We start from the raw sequence: 25,973 nt of genomic DNA, 5'->3' as shown, positions 1-25,973 counted from the left end.
GGAGACATATAAAAATACCAGAAAAAGCAGCCCAGGAGGACTAGAAGCAGTTTAGAATTCAGAAAAAAAAAATTGACCAAGTGTCAGAAAACTAGTATAAAATAACAGCAAAATATTGGAGTGAGAGAGCTTGCAGGAAACACTACTATGTGGAAAGAGGCCATTCAGCCCATCAACTCTGCATCAGCTCTCCAAAGGCCATCTTACCCAGATCCAGCCCCCGCACCTATCCCTTGCTTAGTTAATTCTCCTTTGCTGAAATCTATCCCTGAACCACATTTCTGTAATTGCTATGATATCCCAATCACATATAGACAATAGGTGCAGGGGTAGGCCATTCTGCCCTTTGAGCCTGCACCACCATTCAATATGATCATGGCTGATCATCCCTCAATCAGTATCCTGTTCCTGCCTTACCTCCATAACCCTTGATTCCACTTTCCTTGAGACCTCTATCCAACTCTTTCTTAAATGAATCCAGAGACTGGGCCTCCACTGCCCTCTGGGGCAGAGCATTCCACACAGCCACCACTCTCTGGGTGAAGACGTTTCTCCTCACCTCTGTCCTAAATGACCTACCCCTTATTTTTAAGCTGTGTCCTCTGGTTCGGCACTCATCCATCAGCGGAAACATGTTACCTGCCTCCAGAGTCTCCAATCCTTTAATAATCTTATAAGTCTCAATCAGATCCCCTCTCATGTCTTCTAAACTAAAGGGTATATAAGCCCAGTCGCTCCAATCTTTCAACATAAGATAGTCCCACCATTCCAGGAATTGACCTCGTGAAACTACGCTGCACTCCCTCAGTAGCCAGAATATCTGTCCTCAAATTTGGAGGCCAGAACTGCACACAATATTCCAGGTATGGTCACACCAGGGCCCTGTACAGCTGCAGAAGAATCTCCTTGCTTCTATACTCCATCCCTCTTGTTCTGAGGGCCAGCATGCTATTAGCTTTCTTCACTACCTGCTGTACCTGCATGCTTGCCTTCATTGACTGCTGTACAAGAAAACGCAGATCTCTTTGTACTGCCCCTTTATCTATAATGATTCCATTTAGGTAGTAATCTGCCTTCCTGTTCTTGCCACCAAAGTGGATAACCATACATTTAACCACATTAAACTGCATCTGCCATGCATCTGTCCACTCACCTAACCTGTCCAGGTCACCCTGTAATCTCCCAACATCCTCCTCACATTTCACCCTCCCAGGCATCTTTGTATCATCAGCAAAATTGCTAATGTTACTATTAATACCATCTTCTATATCATGAATATATATTAATTCATGTTCCTAACCATGCCCCGAGTTCATTTGCCTTTAGGCCCCTTGCATTGAAATAATTGCGGTTAAATTTATCAGTCCTACCTTGTTCTCTGCTTTGTCCCTGTCTGCCCTGACTGCTGGACTCACTTCTTTTCTCAACTATACCAGTCTCAGATTGATCTCTTTCCTCACTATCTCCTTGGGTTCCACCTCCCCAACCTTAACAGTTTAAATCCTCCCAAGCAGTCTAGCAAATCTCCCTGCCGTATTTTATTCCCCTTCCAATTCTTGTGCAATGGTGCAATCTATCCTTCTTGTACAGGTCACTTCTACCCCAGAAGAGATCCCAATGATCCAAAAATGTGAATCCTTCTCCAATATACCAGCTCCTCAGCCATGCAGTCATCTGCCCTATCCTCCTATTCCTATCCTCACTAGCTTGTAGCATCGTGAGTAATCCAGATATTACTACCAGAGGACCTCCTTTTTAATTTCCTGCCTAACTCTATATTCTCCTTCAGAATTTCATCATTTTCCCTTCCTATGTCATTGGTTCCAATGTGTGCAATGAACTCCTGCTGGTCCCTCTCCCCTTTGAGAACATTCTGCATCCTCTCGGAGACATCCTTGTTCCTGGCATCAGGGAGGCAACACACAATTCTGATTTTTTTGCTGCTGGCCACAGAACCATCTGTCTGTGCCCCTGATTAGAGAGTCGCCTAACACAATTAATCTCTTGGAATCAGACGTACCCTTCATCACATTAGAGTCTGTCTCGGTACCAGAACTTGGCTGTTCATGCTACATTACCCGGAGAATCCATCACCCCCTACACTTTCCAGAGCAGCATACTTGTTTAAAATGGGGATACCCACAGAAGACTTTTACACTATCTGTCTACCTCGCTTACCTTTTCTGGAGTTATGGGACTGTAGCTGCAACTTTTCTCCCCCTTCCTACAACTGCAATCCATCACATCCTCTTGCTCTTGTAATTTCCTCATTGCCTCTAACCGTTGCTCCAAATGATCCATTCGATCGGATAGGATTCGCAACCAATGGCACTTAGTGCAGGTATAATCCTCAGTAACATGTAAACTCTCCCTCATTTCCCACATCCGACAGGAAGAGCATATCACTCTACTACTCTTCCAATCTGAAGACCCAGAAAATAGCACTGGCTTATTCCTCTATAAAACACTGCTCCAGGCTAACTTAATACTTGTGACTTCAGAGAAATATCAATAAGTAATCCACTTTACTCTCTATTGTAGATTTACAGCAAGGCCATACTTAAAACTATTCACTTATCCATTTTTGTGCTGTGACCTCTCCCAAACAGGTTCCTCCAAGATCAGTTGTGAATTTCACTGTTTGTTAAAATTTCCTAGACGCACTCCAGTGTCCAGTGATGCATGAACTCTAACAGCAAAGGTAGTAACTGTGAAGGTTCACTGCTGTCAGTTAACAGTGTGGGCTTCTTGATCTCTCTCTCTCTCTCGCCTGCACTGACCATGTTCTGCCTTTCTCTGTTCTTCTCCCTTTAAAAGGTGCCATTGTTTTGACTTTTTTTTCTCTCCAAAGTTCCAAAATTAGATCAATGGTTCTCAAAGTGTGGGCTGCATGTGTCTCCACATTGTCAGAGATTGTTCAAAATGCGAGTCACTGATCCACAACACCAAGCAGAAGCATTAGGAGAGTGAAAAGCAGAGCTTTCATTCCCACCCCTTCAATGTTTCTCAATCAGATCAGCTCTTTTATCTGCCCTGATCATAAGCATGGAAAAGGTTGTAATTTTGAGTAAGATTCCTATTACAGTTACAATAGTCGAATATCGTTTTCAACACATATAGGATTGACCAGGTGCTAGTAGCATAGTGGTAATCTCACCGGACTGGTATCCACAGGTTGGAAACTACAAAATTTCCTCTAATAATTGATCAGAAGGTTTCTTGTTTTATTATTCAAATGGTCTACTTTAAATTCAAGGTAATGATTGCATGCTCTGCTTTCCTCCATCAGACAAAATAGGCAATCTGTACCTATCCTCCCAGATATATGCTGCTTCACTGGGCTCCAATAGGACCTTGATGTTTAAGTATTAAATTGAAAGAAAACACAAAATAAATATTCAAGAAATTCAGAAACTGCACAAATATTATTCCTTGCAAATGATTGAACTTAAAGAAATGTGCACTGGGTCTAAGCTCTACAAACCATGTATTAGCATGCTAGTCAAATATAATTCTTATTCGTGGTCAGCTTCTGGCCGTTCTCATATACATTTTATTTTAAACCAGTGAGTGAATGGGTGATATCACTAATTCTAGAATCTACAGCTAACCAAAGAAGTTAATCTGCCAAACAGAACAGAAACTATGTTGGACATTCTAGCAGTCACAATTGAGGCACTATTTTAGCACACTATATCATGTTATTACTTGCATGAATTAGAAGTGAAGGTTATGCAGCATGATGCCTGCCAACCCAACTATGAAAATTGAAGTTGGTAAATAAAATACTGAGATCAATGTGTCACAACAGGAACCTGGGTCCTGAATCCTAACCAGATAAATTCCTGATTTGTATTCATTCAAGGAAGCTGTACAAAATGTCAAAGCCAGTTGTGCAGCACCACCATTGCTGAGATTTTCTATATTTGCCATTTGAAGAGAAGCATTTCACAATCTTTAATCACCATCAGTTTGATTTAAAAACAAAATTTGTTTTGAGACCAGTTCACCTATTTGCTTAGTGTCAATCATTATCGCAGATGGATTTATTCTGGTGTATATTCTGCAAAAGTCGTCATAAACATATTCAAAAGTCAACATTGAATTAGACACCAGTTCCTTTCCAACATAATTGAATCCAGGTCTGCCAAGAAATGTTATATTTGGATCAGAATTGTTTAAACTGCGAATAAATATGAGCAATCTGAAAATACTTGCAGTGTAGCCCATTTAAACATTCGCTCATTCAATCCAAGCCATGTACCACATTCAACTCAGAAACATTTTGGAAGTTTGATATCTGAATAAAATCTGGCATTGAACTGGCAAAAACAAAGAATTTTTTTAAAAATACCTACGGAATATTCTGCTTTCAGTCAATAACTCTACATAATGATTTCAAAAACATTATGCCTTGGATCACAACTTTTAGAGGATTTCGCCTCTTAAGGACAGCACTGGCATTAACTTTTAATTCTCTGGCCAAATCACAGACCAAGAAAAGACCACAAAATTCCCTGTAAAGCTAAACAGAAAAACTGTCACCAAATGATTTATGTGCACTTATGTTTTTAATAGTCTCCTCAGATAAATGAGCTTCAAATGCAAAATACTGTAATGTTGGAAATCTGAAATAAAACAAAGCATTAGAGAAACCCACAAGTATGATATCATCTGGGGAGTGGGAAACAGAGTTGATTTTGAGTCCAATATTGGCATTCCAAAGAAGTGTTATTGGCCTCCGGCCAGTGTGAAGGGCAAGGCTGGTAGGTGTGGGGAATACTGGATGACGAGCGAAATTGAGGTTCTGGTCAAGAAAAAGGAAAATGTCAGATATAGACAGCTAGGATCAAATGAATCCTCAAGGAGTTTAAAGCAGGAGTATACTGAAGAAGGAAATCAGGAGGGCAAAAAGGGACCATGAGATAGGTTTGGCAAACAGAGTTAAGGAGAATCCAAAGAGATTGTATAAGTACATTAAGAGCAAGAGTAAACAGGGTGAGAATAGGGTTCCTTAAAGATCAACATGGAACAAGAGATGGATGAGATACTAAATGAACATTTTGAGTCAGTATTTACTGTGATGAAAGATATGGAAGATAGGGAACTTGGGAATAAATAGTTATGTCTTGAAAGGAATTCATATAACAGAAGAGGTGGTACTGGAAGTCTTAAAATGAATAAAAGGTATAAATCCCCATGGCAGTGTTTTCCAAAACTTTGTGAGAAGGTAAGGAAGTGATTGCTGTGCTCCATGCTGAAATATTCGTATCACTGATAGTCAGTGGTGAGGTTCCAGAAGAGTAGAGGTTGGTTAATGAGGTGCCATTGTTTATGAAAGGTTGTAAGGACAAGCCAGGGTCCTATAGATTAGCGAGCCTTCCGTCAGTGGTGGGCATGTTGCTGGAGGGGATTCTGTGGGACAGGATCTATAAGCATTTGGAAAGGCACAGACTGATTAGAGATAGTCAACAAGGCGTTGCATGAGGGAAATCATGTCTCACTAACTTGACCAGTTTTCTGAAGAAGTGATAAAGAACATTGAAGGAGGCAGAAGGTTAGCAGTTCAGCAAAATGTTCAACATTCTGCATGGTACACTGGGTTAGTAAGGTTAGATAACATGGGATCCGGGGAAAGCTAGCCAGTTGGATAGAAAATTGGTCTGAAAGTAGAAGACAAAAGGGTGGTGGTAGAGGGTTGTGACTGCTTTTCAAACTGGAGGCCTGTGACCAACAGTGTGCCATGAGGATCAGTGTCAGGTTCACTGCTTTTCGCCATTTATATAAGTGATTTAGATGTGAATATAGGAGCCATGGTTTGTAAGTTTGCAGATGACACAAAAATAGGTGGTGTAGCGGACTGTGAAGATTAGCTCAGAGCACAATGGGACCTTGATCAGATGGGTTAATGGGCCGAAGAGTGGCAGATGGAGTTTAATTTAAACAAACGGAGAGCTATTACATTTTGGGAAGGCAAACCAGGACAAGACTTATACAATTAATGGTAGGGCCCTAGGGAGTGTTACCGAACAAAGAATTAAGAACGCAGTTGCATTGTTCCTTGAAAGTGGAGTTGTAATAAATGAACATTTTGCGTCAGTATTTACTGTGCTGAAAGGCAGATGGAGGTGGTGGTGTTTGATACAGTTGCCTTTATTGGTCAGAGTGTTCGGGATATTGGTGAGGGCACTTTTAGAATATTATGTAGAATTTTGGTCAGCCTTCTACAGGAAGGATATTTTTAAACTTGAAAGGGTGCAGAAAGGGTTTACAAGGATTGAATTATAGGGAGAGGCTCAATAGGCTGGGACTTTTTTCCCCTAGACCATGGGAAGCTGAGAGTGACCTTATAAGAGGTTTATAAAATAATGAGGGGCATGGATAGGGTGAACAGACAAAGGTTTTCCTAGGGTAGGAGAGACAAAATTAGAAAGCATTCATTGTAGACAAGAATAGAAAACTTTAAAAGGAACCAGAAGGGCAACTTTTTCACACTCTACATTCTTTAGTTACTAACCTCTCGAATGGAAATGGGTAAAAATGTTTCCTGGATGCCATTTAAGGGTTTTGTTTCCTTGCTATCTTGTATGTTAAAACTATTCCAGCAAATATTTAGCTAGTTAAGATGCCTTATCACTGCCTTATTCAGACACTTCTGAAATTTGATCTTTATCTTTCCCTGTTCAAGGGCCTTCAATATACTCCCCACAGCATTTGCCTCTTATGTTTTTTACTTTGACACTTATAGCCTCATACCGTAATACTTCAAAAAGAAATCTCTCCTCATGCTATTACTGATCAATATGGCGATCTCTTCTATGTAACCTACCCAACTTATACAGGTCCCACTGCTTCAGGAATATCCCTGCTCCTACACTAGCTATCCAACCACGCATTCATCTGCTCTAACCTTCTATTCTTTTTTTTTGTAGATATTTTTATTGAAATTTAACATTTTTGCAAATTTACAAAAATAAACAAAACTCTCAAATACAAACATTGATGTACAATTAAATCATATATACAATAGTCATAATTTAACAAAGAAAAGAGAAAGAAAGAAAACAAAAAGAGAAAAAAAAAGAAACGAAAAAAGAAAGAAAAAAAACCTCAACTTTCTACTAATCTAACCTATAACTAACCAGAGTGTATACCTAAGTCTCTTACATGCTCGGAACGTATAAACATCAAATATACTAAAACCAGTATTCGCGCAGGATTCCTCTCCCAAGGGGCCCCGGAGCAGCCCGGTCTGAAATCTTCACTAAATAAAAGCCCTTGTTAGGATAGCCGAAATATCTGCATTTATATAATTCAAAAAGGACTGCCATATTTTATAAAATAATTCAGTCTTTCGGTGCACCATATTTGTGAGGAAGTCAAGGGGGATATATTCCATAATTAATCTGTGCCAATTTGAAAGTCCAGGGGGGCCCTCAGCCACCCAGTTCACCAAAATATTTTTCCTTGCACAGAAAGAGAATAGAAAATAGTCTCTTCCCATGCATATCCAGAGAGGAGAGGTTCGAAAAGCCCAAAAGGAGAGATACAGGGTCCACCCTAATTTCCGTTCCTAAAATTTCTGTCAGGGTATTTGCCACTTTAGTCCAGTATCTGCGGATTTTCTGACAAGTCCACAGACAATGTGCAAGAGTACCCACCTCTATTTTGCATTTGGGACACATTGGAGATGCTCCTGCCTTAAATTTTGCCAGTCGAGCCGGAGCTATATGGGCCCTATGAAGTATCTTTAGTTGGATAGCCTGAGTTCTGTTACAGATAGTAATTCTTCTAGCATTTTCCCAAATGTCATTCCACATATCCTCAGAGATTTCTAGCCCCAAGTCCTGCTCCCATGTTTTAAGCAGGTCATCCATGTCTCCTGAGACTCCAGCATGTAGCAAATGGTATATAGTACTAACGGAAGATGCCCCCGCTGGTCGTAAGACATTACGTTCTCTGTCTGATTTATAAAGACTATCTATTAATGTAGTCTTCCTCTGTATATAATCTCGAACTTGGAAGTATCGAAAGAGATCCCCATTAGGTATTCCGAATTTCAGACGCAGCTGCTCAAAGGACATCAGGATCCCATCTTTAAATAGGTCCCCTAAGCATGAGATGCCCCTGGATCTCCAGAGTTTAAAGGTGGCATCTGTAATCCCCGGTTGGAATCCCCATGCGCCTACTATTGGTGCATGGGGGGGATGTTTTATGTGAGTTACCCTCATTTTGCCGCATTATATTCCAGGCCTTAACTGTGTTTAATATTATGGGATTTTTACAGTGGTCTGTAATGATTTTCCTCTTATCTGAAAATAAAAGGTTAATAAGTGGGTATTTTACTTGGGAGGCTTCGATATCCAGCCAAATTGATTGTGGATCAGATGAAACCCAATCAGCTTATTTCCTAAAGTCTGGGAAGTCCAGTCCTCCCCTTGCCTGTGGAAGCTGTAGCTTCTTCAGCTTAATAAGGGGCCGTCTATGGTTCCAAATAAAGGAGCCCAACCAGCCATATAATTTACGTAGGGCTAGCCTTGGCAGCATCAGCGGGAGCATTCTCATAGGATATAAGAGACGGGGCAGAACATTCATTTTAATTAATGCTATTCTCCCTAGCCAGGAAGTCGGAGGGTCTCTCCATCGCTGGAGGTCCTGCCTTATCCTTTCCATTAATTGTACAAAATTAGCCCTATACAGCTGATCAAATACTGGCGTAATAAAAATACCTAAATATAAGAAGCCCTCCAGGGACCACGGAAGGGAAAAGGGGATCCGTCCATTAAGTGGGGTATCATAGCCAGACCACCCATTGGCATGGCTTCCGATTTTGAAAAATTAATTTTATAGCCTGAGAATGCACTAAATGTATTAATAACTTGAATTAGACGAGGCACTGACATTAAAGGATTACTGAGGAATAAGAGAACGTCATCTGCATAGAGGGTAATTTTGTGTGTTTACCTGTACCAATCCTCGGGGCCGTTATATTAGGATCAGTCCGGATGGCTTCCGCTAATGGTTCGATTATCAGTGTAAACAACAATGGTGAGAGAGGACATCCTTGACGGCAGCCCCTACCCACACTGAAGCCATCCGATCTTAACCCATTAGTAATAACAGCTGCTTTGGGGTCATTATACAATGTTGAAACCCATTTGGTAAACACCTGTCCAACGCCAAACCTTTCCAATGTGTAAAATAAATATGACCATTCAACCCTATCGAATGCCTTTTCCGCATCCAATGAAATTACTACTCCTGGTATCTTTCCCTGATGACAGGCTTGGATCATATTCAAGACCCTTCTGATATTATTGGATGATCTGCGGCCCTTAATAAATCCCGTCTGGTCCTCCTTTATAATATATGGCAGTACCCTTTCTAGTCTTAGTGCTAACATTTTTGAGAGAATTTTAAAGTCTACATTTAGTAAGGATATTGGTCTGTAAGATGCACAATCTTCTGGGTCTTTTCCTTTTTTGAGGATAAGAGAAATATTTGCTTCTTTCAGCGTGGGCGGGAGACAGACCTGACTATGCGCAAAATTATACATATCCATAAGTGGGTCAACCAATATTCCCGTAAATTCTTTATAGAATTCAGCTTGAAAACCATCCGGGCCCGGTGCTTTTCCGCTCTGAAGTTGCCTAATTGCCTCAAGTATTTCTTGGACTGTTAAAGGGGTATTTAGGGCTTACACCTGTTCCGGAGTCAGGCCCGGGAAGGTCAAATTTTTAAAAAATGACTGCATCCTCCTAATCCTATCTTCACAATCCTGCGATCTATATAGTTCAGAATAAAATTCTTTAAAGGTCGCATTGATCTTTTTATGATCATGAGTCAGGGTACCTGTACTTACCTTGATGGTCGGAATAGTTTGAGGGGCTTTCTTTTTCTTTGCAAGAAATGCTAAGTATCTACCCGGTTTGTCGCCATATTCATATAATCTTTGTTTCGCAAATAATATTTCCCTTTTAGCCGTTTGAGTAAGCGCGGTGTTTAAAGCTGTCCTAAGAGCTGTAATCCTCTGCAATTTTGTGATAGAAGGTCTATCAGCGTATGCTGTTTCGGCTGCTTTTAGGCGAGCTTCAAGCAGACGCTGTTGCTCTCCCTTCATTTTCCTCTAGGTCGCTGAATAGGAGATGATCAAACCTCGTGCATAAGCTTTGATGGTCTCCCACATCATTGACGGATTGCTAGCCGTACCAGTATTAATTTCTAAAAAAGTTTTAAGTTCTTGGGAGAAGTACTTTAAAAATTTGCTATCTTTTATCAGGAAGGGGTCCATACGCCAATGCCGAGCGGATGTCCCATTGTTCTTTACCTTAGTTTCCATGTATACAGCGGCATGGTCAGAGATTGCTATAGTACCTATTTTACAGGTTGCTATAGAATTTAGAAAAATCGATGGGGCAAAAAACATATCAATTCTTGTGTGACATTTATGTGGATTAGAGTAGAAAGAAAAATCTCTACCCTGTGGATGGAGACATCTCCATACATCTACCAATCCTAATTCTTTATTCAGGTCCGCCAGTTGTCTAGATCTGGGAGATACTCCAGCGGCACTCTTGGGAATCCTGTCTATTTCCGGATCCATAATACAATTAAAGTCTCCCCCTATAATTGTATGACGGGCACCAAAGGCCATCAGTTTTGAAAAAGCTTCCGTTATGAATTTAAAGGGGTGTGCCGGGGGGCAGTACACATTTAAGATCCCATATTCCTCTCCATTTATGAGGGCTTTAATCAAAATATATCGTCCAGATTCGTCTTTTATCTGATTTAGAATTTTCAAAGGGAAGTTCTTCCGGACAAGGATAACGACTCCCCTGCTTTTTGAATTAAAAGAGGAAAAAAAGGCCTGATAAAATTACGACAGGGCGGATTTGAAGTGTTCTTTATCCGACAGGTGTGTCTCCTGTAGGAGAGCTATATCAACTCTCTCCTTCTTAAGATTTGATAATATTTTCTTCCTTTTAACTGGCGAATTACTCCCCCTGACATTCCAGGTGCACCACTTAACCGACTGTTCAGCCATAATCATCTGGACAGATCCGAGACCCCTCGGGAGGGGAAACCCTATCTAGAACATCCCGAGCATGGAGCATACAAGATTTACAAAAGTAAAGACTCTCTGATACACTCAAAACAATATAACAAAAAACTCTTTCTAAGTATAAAAGATATAAAACATTCCGAATTGGAGATTTTCTCCCTTGTTCCCAGGGAGCGTCACTTCCTCTCCCACAGTCCATCTTACCCTCTTCCAACCAGTGACCCACCCTTGACCCAGGTATTCCTCAATAAAATGAGGAGAATTCAAATATAATATAAAGCTAGAGTTAACAGTGAACACCCCACCCCCACCCACACCCACACCTAAATATATTTGGGAATATTAATACCATATATAGCTATAAGATTACAATCTCAACATGTAATACTTAAATATAATACCACAAGATAACAGGGGAAAGAAAAACAACCCCGCTCCTAAAAACAGAAGTAAAATAGAATAAGGTAACCACCTCTCCCCATCAACATTAACCAAACGCCCCAACATATATATATATATATATATATATATATACATACACACAGGGGGAAAGATAAGAAAAGATGAAGGGATGTAAACCAAAATAATGGGAAAGGCAGACCAGCGTCCACAATCTCTTACAGTTTATTTAAGAGAGTCCATGAATTCCTTAGCCTTCTCCGGTGATCCGAAGTTATATATGGATCCTTCGTGGCTAAGGCGTAGCGTCGCTGGATATCGTAAGGAGTACTGAATATTTAAGTCCCTTAAACGCTTCTTCGCCTCATCGAATGCCTTCCTCTTTCGGACCAAAGCTGCGGAGAAGTCCTGGAACAGCATGATCCTGGATCCTTTGTGGGTCATAGCTTGGGGATCTTTTCCCAGATTTCTTGAGGCTTCCAGGAGCATCTGCCTCTCCCTATAGCTCTGCAGCTGGAACAGGACCGGGCGTGGGCACTGGGTTGAGCCGGGCCCACGTACTGTGACCCGGTAGGCCCATTCCGCCCTTACCTGGCCTGATCTATTATGCAGATTTAAAAGTTGTGGCAGCCAATGCTCTAAGAATGCTGTCAGCTGACCTCCCTCTTCCTGCTCGGGCAGGCCCAACAACCGAATATTTTTTCTACGACATCGATTTTCGAGGTCATCAATGTGGTTTTCTAGGTTCTGGACTCGATTCTCGAGAAAACGGATGTGGTCGGCTGCCAATTTTATCGCAGTCTCTGAGGCTGCGGCCTTCGACTCCACCTCTCTGACTCGGCACCCCAATTCCTGAATGTCTCTGCCCTGCTTCTGCAGCTCGGCTGATTGAGTCTCGGCAGAGCAGAGAAGCACTTCGATAAAAGCATCAATCTTCACCTCCCACCTGGCAAACATCTCCTCAAAGCTCATCTTCATTGGTAAATCTCCTGAAGTAGCTGAAGCCACCTTTGTTGCAGCTGAAGAGGGAGAGGGTGGGGGAGGGGTCCCTGCTTTCTTAGAGCCGCCTGTTCCCTTCCCTTTACTCATTTTCCAGCTAGTATTAGACTATTTAAATGTACTAATAGGTAACTATTTAAGGTTAACAACTATTATAAATGGTTGAGTGAGTGTGGTGGGGGTGGATAGCCCACTTTGCCCAAGTTTTGGGTAGAGCACTGTGGACTCAGTCTTGCTGGGTCGCCGCCATCTTGGATCCCCCCTAACCTTCTATTCTTAAACTCACGAATGCATAGCACTGTCCTCACTGCTTTCCAAAGCCAAAAAACTTTTTGCAAACAAGATGCATTCAGTTTTCCTCACTACTATTTAGATTCCTTTTTCTGTCTGGCTGTTTTCATTCCTTTTTTTTGCCTGCACTTCCTTAAGCAACCTGTGTTACTGGATCCTGAAACAAGTTATCCATAAAACACTCAGTCTCATGGATGCATCCTCAGCTGTTGGTCAAGCTCCAAAACCCAAGCTTGAGTTGCTCCTCCTGCGTACATCACCCAGACCAGCAGGATAGTCTGAGATTTCCCACGTTGCAGGGTATACTGTAAATCATAGGCCTGAGCTGTGGAAATGTATTTTAATTAAGTAGAACATGGACATTTTATCCTTACTCCTACTTAAGCATAGATCAGAAAAATCTTATTCTCAGCCATTTTGTCTGCAGCTGTTCGGAAAAGACTGTTGTCATCCCCTGATCCGTTCACCAGCTTGAATTAGTGCTACAGGCATTTTCCTCAGCATCACTATGTTTTAGCAGGGAAATCCAGAAATTCCCATGATGGATTACTGAATGCCAGTCACAATGTGAACATGGGGGCATCACGGTGGCTCAGTGGTTAGCAACACTGCTGGATCTGGGTTTGATTCCAATCTCGAGTGAGTTTGCATATTTTCCCTGTGACTGCATGGGTTTCCTCTAGGTGCTCCGGTTTCCTCCCACAGTGCAAAGAAGTGCAGGTTAGTTGGATTGGCCATGCTAAATTGCCCAGTGTCCAGGGATGTGCAGGCTTGGTGGATTAGCCATGGGAGAAAGTGAGGACTGCAGATGCTGGAGATCAGAGTCGAGAGTGTGGTGCTGGAAAAGCACAGCCGGTCAGGTAGCATCTGAGGAGCAGGAGAATTGCATTTCGGGCATACGCCCTTCAACAGGGATGGAGATCGTTGATCAGGGCTGAGAGATAAATGGGAGGGGGAGTGGGATTAGGGGGGGAAGGAGCTGCGAAAGCAATAGGTGGATAAAGGTGAGGGAGAAGGATGGGTCCGGAGGGCAGGGCGAGTTGGAGGCTTGGGGCTGAGATAATGTGGGGGAAGGGGAAATGAGGAAGCTGTTGAAATCCACATTTATCCCGTGTGGTTGCAGGGTCCCAAGGCGGAATAGGAAGTGTTCCTCATCCAGGGGTCAGGTGGTAATGGTTTGACGGTAGAGCTCACCCAGGACCTGCATGTCCTTGACGGAGTTGGAAGGGGAGTTGAGGTGTTCAGCCATGGGGTAGTGGGGTTGGTGTGTGCGGATGCCCCAGACGTTGTCTGAAACGGTCCGCAAGAAAGCATCCTGTCTCCCTGATGTGGAGGAGACCACACCAGGTGCAACAGATGCAGAAGATGACATTGGTAGAGATGCAGGTGAATTTCTGACAGATGTGAAAGGATCCCTTAGGGGCTTGGATGAAGGGGAGGGGAATGGTGTGGGTGCAGATTTTGCACTTCTTGCAGTGGTAGGGAAAGGCGCCAGGAGCAGGGTGTGGGCTGGTGGGGGGTGTGGACCTGACAAGGGAGTCGCGGAGGGAATGGTCTTTTCGGAACGCTGATAGGAGTGGGGCGGGAAATATATGTCTGGTGGTGGGGCCAGTTTGGAGGTAGCAGAAGTGGCGGAGGATGATGCATTGTATGCGGAGGTTGGTGGGGTGGAAGGAGAGGACCAAGGGGGTTCTGTCCTTGTTGCTTTGGGAGGGGTGGGGTTCAAGGGCAGTGGTGTATGATGTGGAAGAGATGTGCTGGAGGGCATCATCAACCATGTGGGAAGGGAAGTTGCTATCATGGAAGGAGGAGGCCACCCAGGACTTTGAAGTGGAATTGGTCATCCGGGGAAACAGATGCAGTGGAGTTGGAGGAATTGAGAATAAGGGATAGCATTTTTATAGGAGGTAGGATGGGCGAGGTGTCGTCGAGGTAGCTGTGGGAGTTGGTGGGCTTGTAGTATGTGTCTGTGGTTAGTCGGTCGCCAGAGACGGTGCTGGAGATGTCCAGGAATGGAAGGGAGGTTTCCAAGATGGTCCAGATGAATTTAAAGTTGCAGTGGAAGGTGTTGGTAAAGTTGATTAACTGGTCAACCTCCTCTTGGGAGCACAAGGCAGCGCTGATACAGTCATCAATGTAGCAGACGAACAGGTGGGGAGTGCTGCCGGTGTAACTGCAGAAGATGGACTGCTCCACATATCCGACAAACATGCAGGCATAGCTGGGTCCCATGCAGCTGCCCACGTTTGGAGGAAGTGGGAGGATTAGAAGGAGCAGTTGTTAAGGATGAAGATCAGTTCAGGCAGGCAGATGAGGGTGTTGATGGAAGAGTACTGGTTGGGATGGTGTAAGAGGAAGACACGGAGGGCTGGGGGTGATGCTCTTTAAGAGATAATAATCACAGTTGCTCAGTGGTTAGCACTCTTACTTCACAGCATCAGGAACCCAGATTCAATCCCAGCCTCGGGAAAATCTCCTATGCGTGGGTTTCCTCTGGGTACTCTGATGTCCTCCCACAGTCCAAAGATGTGCAGATTAGGTGGATTGGCCATGCTAAATTGCCCAAAATGTCCAGGGATGTGCAGCTAGGTGGGTTAGCCAAAGGAAACGCAAGGATGAGGAGGTGGATCTGATTGGGATGCTTTTTGGGCGGGTCAGCGTGGACTCGATCTGCTGAATAGCCTGCTTCCACAGTGTAGGGATTCTATGTAATCCAATTGAAAAGAATGACAATACTTGATCTAGCGTATATAAGAAATACTTGAAAATATCTTTTAGCAATTAAAGCATGTGACGATGTTGTCACTGTAACAAGGTTATTTTGTCCTTAGTTTTTGTTTCAAGAGAGGTCATAAAGACAGAGGTGCTGAAATGTCTGGAAATGTTTCCTTTGCCAAATGGCAAGGGGGTAGCCAGTCCTCCCAGTTCAGGATTTTTTTTCTAGTTTGGTTTGGTTGTAGGAGAGAAGTTGCCGGTAGCTGCAGCAAAAGCTGCGACAGTGCAAAAAGATTCCATGCTTCAGCACATGATTCTTGACTGGCTTCTCTCTCCGAAATCTTTCCTGCCCGTGAGAACCGGTGTTTGAATTTACATTTTGCCAAGGGATATGTTTATCGGACGTTATGGGAATTGGAACAGCCCCTCACTTAAGTTGCTGTGTCAGGTCAGTTAAGTTTCCAATAATTAAGTTATTCTAAATTCTGTTTTCTTTTGTTCATGCTTCAACTGTAGTGCATAAATAAATTCTGTTTTGCTTATAGCCAAGTGGTCTGACCAGCTGCATTACACCTGGAATATCCAGTTGCCTTTAAAAATAAGAAAAAAATCTTAGGATCTAGACTACCTTAACATATTTTGAGGGGGTCTGGCCTGGTCCATAACAATCATTAATAATGAATAACCTAGAGTAGCATAGAACTATGTCAAGACACTGACAAGAGTCAAATAATGTACCAACCTCAACTGTTTGAGCGCTCAAATAAACAACAGCCATTCCAGAAACCAAACAGAAATCAAGCCTTCAAAAGAGCAGAATTACACAATGCTATGCAATTGACATGAATTATCTCTGAGCAATTTACAATTAGCCAACTTAGCAATAGTTTCAAGAGACCTCAGGTCAGACAGCATCCATGAAGAGAAAGCAAGCTAGCGTTTCAAGTCTGGATGACTCTTCAGCTTGCTTTCTCTCCATGAATGCTATCTGACCCACTATGATCTCCAGCATGTGTCATTTGCAGTAAAAATCCAAACATCTACAGTAACTTGCTCCTCCTAGCACTACTTTCAGTTAAGTTTCATTTTTCTTCTCTTCTAAAAAAGGTACCAGTGTGTCTTCTGGTATCCAAATAACCATTAAATTCTAAGCCTCGACAAAAACAGTGATGTTGACAGGCTCAGAATTTGGATGATTTGCTTCTCACCAGACTTGCACATACAATTACTTGCAGCAGGGATTGTTATGTAGCAAAATGAAAACCAGCATGACTTTCCCATCCCAAATCCATTAAGGTCAGTTGTGACTCCTCAGGCTCATAAACTAATCTGGCACAGACTTCAACACAGACCAGAGGATAAACTGACCAAGCTATTAGAAATCTTGACAATTTAGTGGCAAAGAACTGAATCAATTATTACTGCTGTTAGATGAAAATGCAAAGTTTAAACCAGGTTTTATACAAGCATAAGATTTTAAATATTAAAACTGCATTTACGTACAATTTTGGGAATGCGATTATATGACTTATGATCATATTCCCAAAACTGTACATTAATGCAGTTTTAACAATGCCTTTAAGTTATAATTCTCCAGGTTGAAAACACAAATATTTCAACATGAATCAGTAGAAGTGAACAAAATGTTCAGATTAACGAGTATTATTGTTTGAGAACTTACACTTAAATTGCATCTTAGCATATTTCAAATGTCTCAAGTATGCTTCAAATGCAATTACTTTGAAGTGATGTTTGAAATAAAAGATTACTTTTATATTTACTTTATGAAGATTTCACCACACAAATTAAACGCATTCGTCAGTTAACACTCTCATAGCATCTTGTAGCAAAAGGAAATGCAACCAGAGTTTCCAAGCTCTTTTTGTTTTGACTTGTGCCATAGAATTTCTAATATTCATCTCAGCCAATAAAATGGCTGAAACTTGAAATAACAGATTCAACTTCAACCACTGCACCACACTCTCAGTCCTATGCAGGAACATCTTCCTAGATTCCATAACCCTGGTGTGGAACTCAAAGACAATGATTTAGACAAGGTAAGGTGCATTCATAACCATGAACTTTCCTCTTTTTTATTAATGAGCTCTTGGCTCAAAGTAGTATAGCATTACTGTGGCAGGATGCAGGTTCGCTTATAATTCACCACATGCAGAGTTCTGCACCGTATGCATGAACAGATGGCATTTTTCAACTGCAAAGCAACAGACTCGCCACATGCACTCATACACCTACCAGGACGATGAGCAAATGCTATCAAGTAGGTTGCCCTCTCTATGCGTTCACTCGCCAGTATGTAAATTATGCCTTCAAAATACACTGAAAACTTTAGTTAAGTTCAAAATTCTTCAATTTTGACAAAACTATTATTAAAACCTTTGAGAAGCAAATGGCTATTCAGAATGGTGTAGCTTGTATACTATAATGACAAGTTTTTTAATGTTTAATCTTAAAAATTGGAGAGCTGATTGGATAAGTTTAGGGAAGACTTTGTTGCTAATGGTTAAAAGCAATAAAGGAGTTGCATAAGAGTACAAAGTCAGTGAAACAAGGAGAATAACAAGTCAAAGTAGGCTCTGAAAATTTCCAGGTTTAATGTTACGCAAGGCTTTAAACATGAACAAGAAATTTAAATTCAAAGCCTCGGGGGAACAGGAACCAATGCAGATCAAGGTTAAATATAAACTAAACTTTGTAAAACCACATATATATCGCAGAGTTTAAGATACTGTCGGTGCTGATATAACATGATAGTTCTGTCTCCATGCAATCTCACATTGTAAGAAAAGCACACAATAGCAGCACCATTTAAGCTAAAATCAATTGGAATCGTGTTATAGCCATTACAGGCAAGGAAAGTTCACGTTCTACATATAACGGTCTAAACTCTTCAATCGTATTAAAGCCAGTTCACGCTGAAGAAAGACACATTGTAGCAAAACCGACTGTAACTGGTTTTCTTGGGGAGTGCAAGAGACAGGAGGCTACCAAGCAATACACTGCAGTAGTCATACTGGATGCGATGAAAGTATAAATAGGTGTGGATGTAGGTTTGCTTGCTGGAATGAACTTTCCAGCTACTCAATGGGAGCTACAAATCTTCTCAAAACTCACGAATAAATAGGAGTTTCAACAGCAAATGGGTCCTACCCCTGGATTGGGAGGCCCAGATTCAAATACCACCTGCTCCAGTAGTGCATAATACCTCTGAACAGTTTGATTAGAAAAATAAGTGGATTGATACACAGGTGGAAATGGGAACCACCAGAAATGGAAACAGTACTGATGCTGATCTGGCAACAGATTGCCAAGGTCACGAATAGTCTAGATCTGGCTACAACAATGGCTAAGGAAGGGAACAGAATATCACTTCGGGGAATGGAAATTATGGGAGGAAGTGAGGAGTTACTGTTACCTAACAGTTGAATTCAGAATCCTTCAAAAGTTAGACGTCAGACAAATCGTCTCGACAGAGGTCAGAGAGAATAGAGTTGAGACCAACAGCCTGAGAATGACAAGTGCTGTCCGGCAAGGTTCTATGTTAGTGCTTCATCAATTCACAATATGAATAAAAGTTTTAATTAATGGCATAAAAAGCCACATACTTATATTTTCCAATAACACAAATTCATGCTGCATGTAAACCTTTTAGGTGAAAGCAAACATTACAAAGTGGACAACCTGAATAAATTAACATCAATTTAGATGAGGTAACCATCTTGGACCCAAAAACATACAGTATTTTCTAAATGCAAAAACTAAAAACATTGGAGATACAAAGCGCTACAAAGATTTCAGGGTCCACCTGGACAGATAATTACAACGTCAGGAACAGGTACTGAAAGTACTCAAAAGAGCATAAAATGCTGTCTTTTATGTCTAGGGGTGCTAAAAAGTCAGGGTGATTAGGTCACATTTGAAGTTTCTTGGCACCCTTGGTAAGAAGGATACATTGACACTGAAAGACACACAATTATCTTCGAAGGAAGTATCTACTTGCCTTAGAAACAGGACTGTGAAGGTTCAACAGACTGGGATGAAACAGTTATTCTTTGATGAAAGGCTGGGTAAATTGAGTTAAAATCCTCCGGAATTTAGAACCCTGAGAATTCTGAAGGGGCATTACAGGGTGAACAGAGATACCTCAAGCTGGGGAATCTGGAACATAGTTTCAGGGTAGGGGGTTGACCACTTAGGACTTAGCAGAGGATAAATTTCCTCACTCGGGAAAATGATTGTCCACAGTTTTCCACCCCAGCGAGTTGCAACGCCCAATATTCACCTTTGAGATAGACAGATTTCAAGTCTTTTAAGAAACCCAGGGATATATAGAACAACATGGAGGCAAAAGATCAACCATGATTAAATTCAATGAAGGAGTCATTTGGTCTCGACTTAGTGCTATTTTTTAACTTTGGTTGTGAAGAAAGCAATTAACTCCTCATTGATAATGAAAGGGTTTCATGAAATGGCTAGTGATTAAAAAAACGGAATGAAATTTAGTCTTTGTCCTCAAGGATAATCCTAGAATAAAGTGACAGTTTTAACAGAACAAAGCATAGCAGTGTTTGACACTGTTGAACCAGTTAATGAAAATGGAAAGGCCAGACTATAATTAGTTGCAAAGAGTTTGACTTTCCTTTCTCAGACTTAACAAACCAGAGGGGTAACAGAAAAGAACTGGGGGAAAGAGGCTTACATTTAGTGGGAGCATAGTCAAGGAAAAGTGAGGTTGACAGCTTCAGATTTGAACCGTAAAAGATAGATTTTCCACAGGAGGATAGTAAAAGTTAGGGAATTTGAGGAAAAAGAAAGCCATAATCTTTGGCTCAAACCATAACATGTCTATTTTCAATAGCTTAATTCAATTACATGTTAAAGGTTTTGCTTCTGACATTATTTTTTAACCTAACACAGAAGATTAACCTAAACATCGCACATCCTGTTAAAACCAAGATTGCCTACTTTCACCTTCATCCAAATGAGACAACTTAATAAATGTACAGATATTAAAGTAAAGTTTCAATAATTTTTCTGGCTTAGCATCTATTCCATTATCACACGCAAACCCCATTTGAAGACATACAATTGACCAAATAGTTGAGAAAGATAGCTTTAATTGTTTTTGATCTCCATGTCTAACCTGCGCTGCAAAAGGCAGTCAGTCAATCTTAAGTCAACTTCATAACTTGCAACATTGGAGCAAAATAACCTGTTATTTTGACTGAGATTCTATTAATAAAATGTACAAAAGAACTGCATTTAAGTAGCATCCTTCACAACCTAATGATTTGCCAAAGCACTTTTATATGCAGCTAAACAATGACTACATTTGAAGAGTTTTTAATGTAAGAAAATGTACAATTTGCACACGAGACGCTACTTCATTATTATCTAAAGTAGTTGTAACGTTTCAGGAATATTGATTAAAAGAGAAATAACAGAACTTCATGCTCCTCAAACAATGCCGTGGAACAAACCTGAATAATAGATGGATACTAATCGTATCTGAAAGATAGTGCTTTAACAGTACAGAACTCCAAACTGTGCCCACAACTATAGGCGTGACGTGCAGATGCCAGAGTTGGACTTGGGTGGACAAGGTCAAAAACCAAAGGACACCAAGTTATAGTCCAACACGTTTATTTGAAACTGTGTTTGATTTTTGACCTACATCTATAGGGAAACATAAGCATAACTTTCTGTTTCAAAGCCAATCGCACAATGAATTATCCAAGCCTGAAACCTAATTAATATAACCAATATTTATAATGAATATTGTTGTTTACAAGCTTTAGACATGCTCAATACATTTGTTTGAATGTCTCATCCACCATTCAGACTGGTACGCTTGTTTACCGATCACAAACATGCAAAATGAAGTACAAGATATAGTCAAGTGACCCAGAGCGCACTAATAACAGTTCTTTGGTGGCAGGGAAAAGACAGAATGAGGGGATGGGAGGAGAACTGGAAGGGGAGTTACAGGAAGGGGATACAGCTTGGTGGGGGACGGGGGGGACGGGGGGGAGGAGGGGGGGGGGGGGGAGAGAGAGGTGAGTAATGCCAGGACGATAGGGTAGTGAGGAACTGAGGTGCGGATTGGAGGGGACAGAGCATTTGAGAGGGGGGCCTGCTGAGAGGAGATGACGTGGGGTGAAGAGTGCAGGTGTTGTGGGTTGGGTAACAAGTTGACATGAGGGAGAGACGAGACGAGCTTGGGGAGGGGGATGACTATTGGGAGGCAGGTGATATTGCAGACAAGGATGATGGTGGGGCAGGAGACTATGATGGCAGGGGCGGGGGGGCGACAGCACAGGGGGGTGACTGCACGGGGGGGCACGACAGCACGGAGGGGCAAGCGATGGCAGTGGCAGTTGGGGCAATGATGGTGAGGGAAAGGGGATGATGACAGGTTGTGGGAAAAGGGGTTGGACAGCGGGTGGGGGCTGAATGGAGGAGAAGGAACAATCGGGGGGCAACGATGGTGGGGGCGGCGGAAGAGGAAGGTCAACAATGGAAAGGGGGAGGCAGGTGGCATGGGAAAGGGACGGTGGCAACGGAGGGGATAGCAGCTGGCGATGGAAAGGGGGCAGCTGGCGATGAAAAGAGGGCGGACGACAGAGGAGGAGGGGACAGGTGGTGATGTAGAGGGTGCTGCGGTGAGGGGAGGGCAGCAATGGAGGGAGACGACGGAGCGGGGGAGGGGGGGAGCGACGGAGCGGGGGAAGGGGGGGCGACGGAGCGGGGAAGATGGAGCAGGGAAGGGGGATGGACCATGGAGTGGGGGGGGGGGGGGCAGGGGGATGGACCATGGAGTGGGGGGGAAGGGGGGATGACGGAGAGGGGACGGAGCAGGGGAGGGGGGGGACGAAGGAGCGGGGGACCATGGAGTGGGGGGAAGGGGGAGATCATGGAGTGGGGGTGGTTTCTCTGGCGGGGCGGGGAAGAGCTCATGGGGGAGGGGAAAGAGAGCTCATGGGGGGGGGAAGGAGCAAGAGCTCATGGGGGGGGGAAGAGCTCATGGGGGGGGGAAGAGCTCATGGGGGGGGAAGAGCTCATGGGGGGGGGGAAGAGCTCATGGGGGGGGGGAAGAGCTCATGGGGGGGGGAAGAGCTCATGGGGGGGGGGAAGAGCTCATGGGGGGGGGGAAGAGCTCATGGGGGGGGGGGAAGAGCTCATGGGGGGGGGGAAGAGCTCATGGGGGGGGGAAGAGCTCATGGGGGGGGGAAGAGCTCATGGGGGGGGGAAGAGCTCATGGGGGGGGGGAAGGAGCAAGAGCTCATGGGGGGGAAGAGAGCTCATGGGGGGGAAGAGAGCTCATGGGGGGGGAAGAGAGCTCATGGGGGGGGAAGGAGGAAGAGCTCATGGGGGGGAAGAGAGCTCATGGGGGGGGAAGAGAGCTCATGGGGGGGGAAGAGAGCTCATGGGGGGGGAAGAGAGCTCATGGGGGGGAAGGAGCAAGAGCTCATGGGGGGGGGGGGGAAGAGCTCATGGGGGGGGGCGGGGAAGAGCTCATGGGGGGGGGCGGGGAAGAGCTCATGGGGGGGGGGGGAAGAGCTCATGGGGGGGGCGGGGAAGAGCTCATGGGGGGGGGCGGGGAAGAGCTCATGGGGGGGGGGAAGAGCTCATGGGGGGGGGGGGAAGAGCTCATGGGGGGGGCGGGGAAGAGCTCATGGGGGGGGGGAAGAGCTCATGGGGGGGGGGAAGAGCTCATGGGGGGGGGGAAGAGCTCATGGGGGGGGGGGAAGAGCTCATGGGGGGGGGGGAAGAGCTCATGGGGGGGGGGGAAGAGCTCATGGGGGGGGGGGGAAGAGCTCATGGGGGGGGGGGGAAGAGCTCATGGGGGGGGGGGGAAGAGCTCATGGGGGGGGGGAAGAGCTCATGGGGGGGGGGAAGAGCTCATGGGGGGGGGGAAGAGCTCATGGGGGGGGGGGGAAGAGCTCATGGGGGGGGGGGAAGAGCTCATATGGGGGGGGGAAGAGCTCATGGGGGGGGGAAGAGCTCATGGGGGGGGGGAAGAGCTCATGGGGGGGGGGAAGAGCTCATGGGGGGGGGGGGAAGAGCTCATGGGGGGGGGGGAAGAGCTCATATGGGGGGGGGAAGAGCTCATGGGGGGGGGAAGAGCTCATGGGGGGGGGAAGAGCTCATGGGGGGGGGGAAGGAGCAAGAGCTCATGGGGGGGAAGAGAGCTCATGGGGGGGGAAGAGAGCTCATGGGGGGGGAAGGAGGAAGAGCTCATGGGGGGGAAGAGAGCTCATGGGGGGGGAAGAGAGCTCATGGGGGGGGAAGGAGGAAGAGCTCATGGGGGGGAAGAGAGCTCATGGGGGGGGAAGAGAGCTCATGGGGGGGGAAGAGAGCTCATGGGGGGGGAAGAGAGCTCATGGGGGGGAAGAGAGCTCATGGGGGGGAAGGAGCAAGAGCTCATGGGGGGGGCGGGGAAGAGCTCATGGGGGGGGGGGGAAGAGCTCATGGGGGGGGCGGGGAAGAGCTCATGGGGGGGGCGGGGAAGAGCTCATGGGGGGGGGGGGGAAGAGCTCATGGGGGGGGGCGGGGAAGAGCTCATGGGGGGGGCGGGGAAGAGCTCATGGGGGGGGGGGAAGAGCTCATGGGGGGGGGGGGAAGAGCTCATGGGGGGGGGGAAGAGCTCATGGGGGGGGGGGAAGAGCTCATGGGGGGGGGGGAAGAGCTCATGGGGGGGGGGAAGAGCTCATGGGGGGGGGGAAGAGCTCATGGGGGGGGGGGAAGAGCTCATGGGGGGGGGGAAGAGCTCATGGGGGGGGGGGAAGAGCTCATGGGGGGGGGGAAGAGCTCATGGGGGGGGGGGAAGAGCTCATGGGGGGGGGGAAGAGCTCATGGGGGGGGGGGAAGAGCTCATGGGGGGGGGGAAGAGCTCATGGGGGGGGGAAGAGCTCATGGGGGGGGGGGAAGAGCTCATGGGGGGGGGAAGAGCTCATGGGGGGGGGGGAAGAGCTCATGGGGGGGGGGGAAGAGCTCATGGGGGGGGGGAAGAGCTCATGGGGGGGGGGGGAAGAGCTCATGGGGGGGGGGGGAAGAGCTCATGGGGGGGGGGGGGGGGAAGAGCTCATGGGGGGGGGGGGGGGGGGGAAGAGCTCATGGGGGGGGGGGGGGGGGGGGAAGAGCTCATTGGGGGGGCGGCGGGGAAGAGTCCTTCACGGAGCGAGGGTCAGGGGGAGGAAGACGGGACAGTTTTCTCTCTCTCTCTCACCTGTACCGCCTGAAGGATGGCCCCGCACCTATCTCTCACGTCGCTGAAGGGACACCTTTGGGAGAGCAGCAGGAGCCGCACCAGGTGGTGGTCGAGGCCGTTGAGGGGGCGCAATGCGGCGGTGGCGGCGGCGGCGGCCGGGCCGTGTACCGGAGCGGGCGGCGGGGGTTTGCCGTTAGTCGGGCCGGCCTTCTCGGACAAGCCGAGCACCAGCTGCCGGACTCCGTCCAGCGCCACTTGCCGCAGGTTGGCGTCCCTGCTGCACAGCCCGTCCCACCGGCCAGCACCATCACCGTCTTCCATGTGGAGAGAAAATTCCAGTCAGTGAGTCAGAAACTTCCAGAATATTCCCGCTCCGGCCCCTTCTCCACTCCAACTTCAGGAAGATCCCGATAATTGATCCTCACCGACATGTACAATATCTCCACAAAATAAAAACCCGCTTTAAAAGGTACTGCTTAATATTCTCCCAAAACAACTGTCAACGCGACATAACGGACCGAAATGCGTTGGTGGAGGCTAAATAATTTGGAAAAAAAACGTCTTGCGGGCTCAGATTTTAATAAAAAATAAACTTGGTTCCCGGTCCGCCGTTTCTGAATTGGAGTTTCTTTAATGAAATAAACTCTCCAGCCGCTTCATGTTCCTGCAACCAAGCTTGATTTGCCCTCCGGCAGATCGACAGTCGCGGCTACCCAATCGATCGCCGCTCTAGCCACAGTTCTGCCCGCCTTACAGCTCCTTCAGCCAATCGGAATCCGCCACTGGCCTCATGCCGGAATCATCAGGTTCGGTTGTTGTCCTCGCCCCTGACAAACCGTCTGGTTATTGCGCGTGCGTAGTACGTGCCGTTTGCCCTCACCTCCCAATGCTCGATGGGAGTCGTAGTTCTATCTGAAACAGGTTATAGACGAAACAGCTATGAGCTGCGGATAGAAACTACATGTCCCAGGGGTTTTAACGTTCAATGGGGTGAAGCGATGACAGTGCAGCTTGCTCCTTTCACTGTCACTTGTTTATCAAAGTCAGAACTGATTTTGGTGAGTCAGACGAAGGAAAACGGACTGTAAATACTGGATTGCAGAAAATAACACAAATCTCTGCCAAGGAGCATTCGTTAGGAGTGATAGCATTTCAACACACTACTTAATGAATGCTTATTATGGCACTAGTTTACAAAGAGATGTCCTTTCGAATATTATTATAGTCGTAATCAATTTTTTAGTATTACTATCATGAATATGAGAAGTATGGTTCCTA

General features: G+C 45.1%; 1 protein-coding gene across 4 annotated transcripts in view; it reads right to left on the bottom strand.

Annotated features, from left to right (window-relative positions):
- The window catches only part of sesn1 (sestrin 1), a 123,162-nt gene extending 97,808 nt beyond the window's left edge, over positions 1-25,354 (bottom strand). For all 4 annotated transcript variants that reach the window (XM_060849287.1, XM_060849296.1, XM_060849304.1 and 1 more), the window contains exon 1: positions 24,714-25,354. In XM_060849287.1, coding sequence (XP_060705270.1) covers positions 24,714-25,016 — 303 coding nt within the window. In that variant the 5' untranslated portion in view covers positions 25,017-25,354. The remainder of the gene's footprint in view (positions 1-24,713) is intronic.
- Positions 25,355-25,973: the final 619 nt, after the last annotated feature.

The sequence above is a fragment of the Hemiscyllium ocellatum genome, chromosome 3, assembly GCF_020745735.1.
Source record: "Hemiscyllium ocellatum isolate sHemOce1 chromosome 3, sHemOce1.pat.X.cur, whole genome shotgun sequence".
In the NCBI taxonomy this organism is placed as follows: Eukaryota; Metazoa; Chordata; class Chondrichthyes; order Orectolobiformes; family Hemiscylliidae; genus Hemiscyllium; species Hemiscyllium ocellatum.
Note: the sequence above shows the minus strand (reverse complement) of the source record. Positions and strands in the feature narration are given on the sequence as shown.